Here is a 3,801-nt window from a genome sequence, read left to right as displayed (position 1 = left end):
ATATATATATATATATATATATATATATATATATATATATATATATATATATATATGTATATATATATGTATATATATATATATGTGTATATATATATATATATATATACAAATATAGTTAATAAAAATATAGTGTTAAACTCAGTTGTATCCCTGTGGAACGAACCGAACTTACTATAAACTACACTACTCTATGATTAGGTACACTACCTATAAGTGTTGTAGCAAGGTTTAGGTATATCTCATTCTATAAATAAATAAATAAATAAATAACTTGTGTAAAATTGTATCGTATTTAATAGTATTTCGTAGTAAAATATAATAGTATTTCACGTACACCTCGCACACATAACCTTCTCACTCATATGCCCGAGTCTTCGGTGCCATAGAGTTGATTCGGACTCAACATTAACCGTAGCAACCACCGTGTCTTCATCAAACACTTCAACCATATAAAGAGTTCCCTTTTTATGTCCACGAGCCACTACACAACTACCCTTAACCACCTTCCATTGGCGGTTTTCAAAAGTAACTGCGTTACCTTTATCATCTAATTGACCAACCGAAATAAGTTTCCTTTTCAATTTAGAAATATACCTTACGTTTTTCAAGGTCCAATTAGAACCAAGAGTAGTCTTCAAAACAACATCTCCAATGCCCTCTATATTGAGTTGCTTGTTGTCTGCCAATCTCACATTGCCTTGATATGAGCGAAAATTCTTCATCATGCTTTTGACATGAGTAGCATGAAATGAAGATCCTGAATCCAAAATTCAAGACTCCATAAAATTTTCAACACTACACAAAAGTGTATCATCACTTTCCCCTTCGGCCAAGTTTACACCTTTCGCGGAACCATTTTTGCAATTCCTTTGAAAGTGCCCCTTTTGATTGCAACCCCAACAAGTAACTTCACTTCTATCTTTTGATGGATTCCTCTTCTTAGACTTCTTCCTACCCTTCTTCTCACCGCGTTCAAATTTTCTACCCCGGTTTTCGGTACTTAACAAAGAACCGGACGTTGATTCTCCCGAGTTTCTCCTAGGAGTATCTTCACCAAGAATCAAATCCCTTATAGCTTCAAATGCTAGCTTAGTAGTTCCCGTAGAGCTACTAACCACGGTAACCGTACCTGACCAACTTTTCGGTAATGATGAAAACAAGATAAGTGCTTTTAGTTCATCATCAAACTTAATCTCTACCGATTCAAGCCTTGAAACGATATTATTAAATTCATGGATATGATCCGTTGCACTCGTACCTTCCTTCATCTTAGTATTGAACAATTGACGCATGAAAAATACCTTATTTGTAGCGGAAGGTTTCTCATACATGTTAGAGAGTGCTTTCAAGCAAGCAAACATCGTCTTCTCATTCACAATGTTGTATGCAACGTTCTTAGCAAGTGAAAGACGAATAGCACCCAAAGCTTGACGATCCAAATGCATCCAATTGGCATTGTTCATGCTTTCGGGTTTGGTCTCTAACAAAGATTGATGTAGCTTCTTTTGATACAAGTAATCTTCAATTTGCATCTTCCAAAAGCCAAAGTCTCTCCCATCGAATCGGTCGATTCTAAACTTTCCATCTTCTGCCATCGTTCCCTTAACGAAACCTTATGCTCTACATACCAGTTGTTAGGATATTAGGACCCAAACAACGCAAGTGATTCTTTAAGATCACTAACCCACTTAATGAACGAAAGAATATAAATGCGAAAAGTGTAAATCGACACAAGAGATAACGTGGTTATATGCAATCGTTGTGATTGATTTAGTCCACGGACCAACTAGAGAGTGTTTATTTACTGAATATTTGTATGTGGTGTGTCACAATGACGATGAATGAGCTCTATATATAGAGCAAACAAGAAACCAACCAAACTATAACTTGATCTTCAAGTGTGCTAGTAATCATCAACTTAAAACCAACTAGCCATGCTTTACACCCTTGAATTATCATGATCACAGCCTCAATTCAAGGTGTAAAGTACCCACTTTGCACCTAAAGCAAAATGTTAGTCAATAAAATACGGAACCCTTTTGAGCAACTTGATCAACTTGCTGATTTCCAGGTGATGCGCCGCATTGTTTGAGGATGCGCCGCATCCTTTGTTGATGCGCCATTCTTGTTTGCATGCTCCATATTAAAAACCTTTGGCAATTTTTGCTGCATGAATGCACCGCATCCATGAGTGACGCGTCGCATTTCACTGTTTCACGCTTACCGAAATGTCTCCACACTCCAATACTTTTTCAAGTTTTTCCAGTTTTGTTTAAATGTCTCCACACTCCAACATCAGGGACACCAAAATTGACTGACGGTCGTAAACTGGCGGTGTCCACAGTGTCTATTTCAGTGTCGATTTTTATTTTTTATTTTTTAAATTGAATTTTTAGTTTATTTATAATGATTAATAATTATTTTTATTAAAATTAATTCATATAATAAAATTAAAAGACTAAGGACACATTTATTCATAACACAAATTAAGCTTACATTTATTCATAACATAACTAAAAGGACACATTTATTCAACAAAATCGGATCGACGCACCCATAAATGTTCCACAAAATCGGATCGTATCCCTTCGTGCACTTCTCTATCACGTAGCTCCTTTGTTCGTCTCACTTGAGCGTTGCACCTATCGATCCAAGAACGTTGCATATTTTGAACCGGCTCATAAACCCAATCGTTCTCTATAAGGTTGTACCCATTGTCTTCAATTATCATGTTGTGTATTATGATGCACGTATACATAAGCAGTCTTAATTGATTGCGCTCGTAAGCCCTTGCTGGTTGTTATAAAATATGCCAACGACCTTGTAAATTCCCAAAAGTCCTTTCAATATCTTTGCGACAGCAGCTTATTTCCACGTAAAGTAAGTACGCTTTTCATCAACGGTGCTCAAAAATCCCTTAACAAAAGATGCCCATGTTGGGTACTCAACACTGTTTGCCATGAAAGGGACGTCTGACATGTCTTCATTAATCATTGACTTGAACAAATCACTATAGTCCAACACATTTATGTAGTTGTTTGGCCCACCACACCAAAATACGCATGCCATATCCAATTATCATACGAGGCGACGGCTTCAAGCATAATAGTTGGGTGACTATGGTCGCCTCACTTAAATTGGCCTCTCCAGGCAACCGGAAATTTTGCCCATGCCCAATGCATACAATCGATGCTACCCAACATGCCCGGTAAACCATGAATCTCTTCATGACCCTCGTACAAATGTTGAATGTCATGCACCGTAGGCTCGCTTAGGTAGTCGTTCGCATAAAAATCAATAATGCACTTAGTAAAGTTAAATAAAGATTCCCTACCTACTCGTTCGGACATTTGAAGATGCTCATCCAAAGCATTAGGTGTGCAACCGTATGCAAGATGACGTAGTGCGGCCGTCATCTTCAATTCCGAACTAATACTCCACATGCCACGTGAATCATGTCTTCGATGAAACCATCTAAAATAATCCGGCAACGGATTTGAGGTGTAGCTTTGAATATCATCCATGATTCTAAGGAAAACACGTCATAGCATTCGAAACCGTCGTTTGAGATTATCGTCACTATATTTGCAACGCTCGTTAAAATAATCATCCATCAAATGTTCATGTGCTTTGTAATGGTCACGGCGTATGTAACGAAGAGAATTTACTTCATCATCGAATTGATTAAGTTTGTCTAGTACGTTTAACGTATATGCCATAAATTCATAATCTTCTTCGTATAAACCTAATGATAGATGGGGTTGGAAGCAACTCCTGAGTATGAGAGATTGGATTAAG

General features: G+C 37.1%; 1 protein-coding gene across 1 annotated transcript; it reads right to left on the bottom strand.

Annotated features, from left to right (window-relative positions):
* Positions 1-3,131: 3,131 nt before the first annotated feature.
* Positions 3,132-3,527, bottom strand: LOC139841738 (uncharacterized). The gene has a single exon (XM_071831943.1). It carries the CDS (start codon positions 3,525-3,527, stop codon positions 3,132-3,134), a length of 396 nt encoding a protein of 131 aa, XP_071688044.1.
* Positions 3,528-3,801: the final 274 nt, after the last annotated feature.

This window comes from Rutidosis leptorrhynchoides, chromosome 4, assembly GCF_046630445.1.
Source record: "Rutidosis leptorrhynchoides isolate AG116_Rl617_1_P2 chromosome 4, CSIRO_AGI_Rlap_v1, whole genome shotgun sequence".
NCBI classification, from domain to species: Eukaryota; Viridiplantae; Streptophyta; class Magnoliopsida; order Asterales; family Asteraceae; genus Rutidosis; species Rutidosis leptorrhynchoides.
Note: the sequence above shows the minus strand (reverse complement) of the source record. Positions and strands in the feature narration are given on the sequence as shown.

Coding starts and splice junctions, on each gene's coding strand:
- LOC139841738 (XM_071831943.1), bottom strand. CDS start 3,527: ATGGATGATATTCAAAGCTACACCTCAAATCCGTTGCCGGATTATTTT.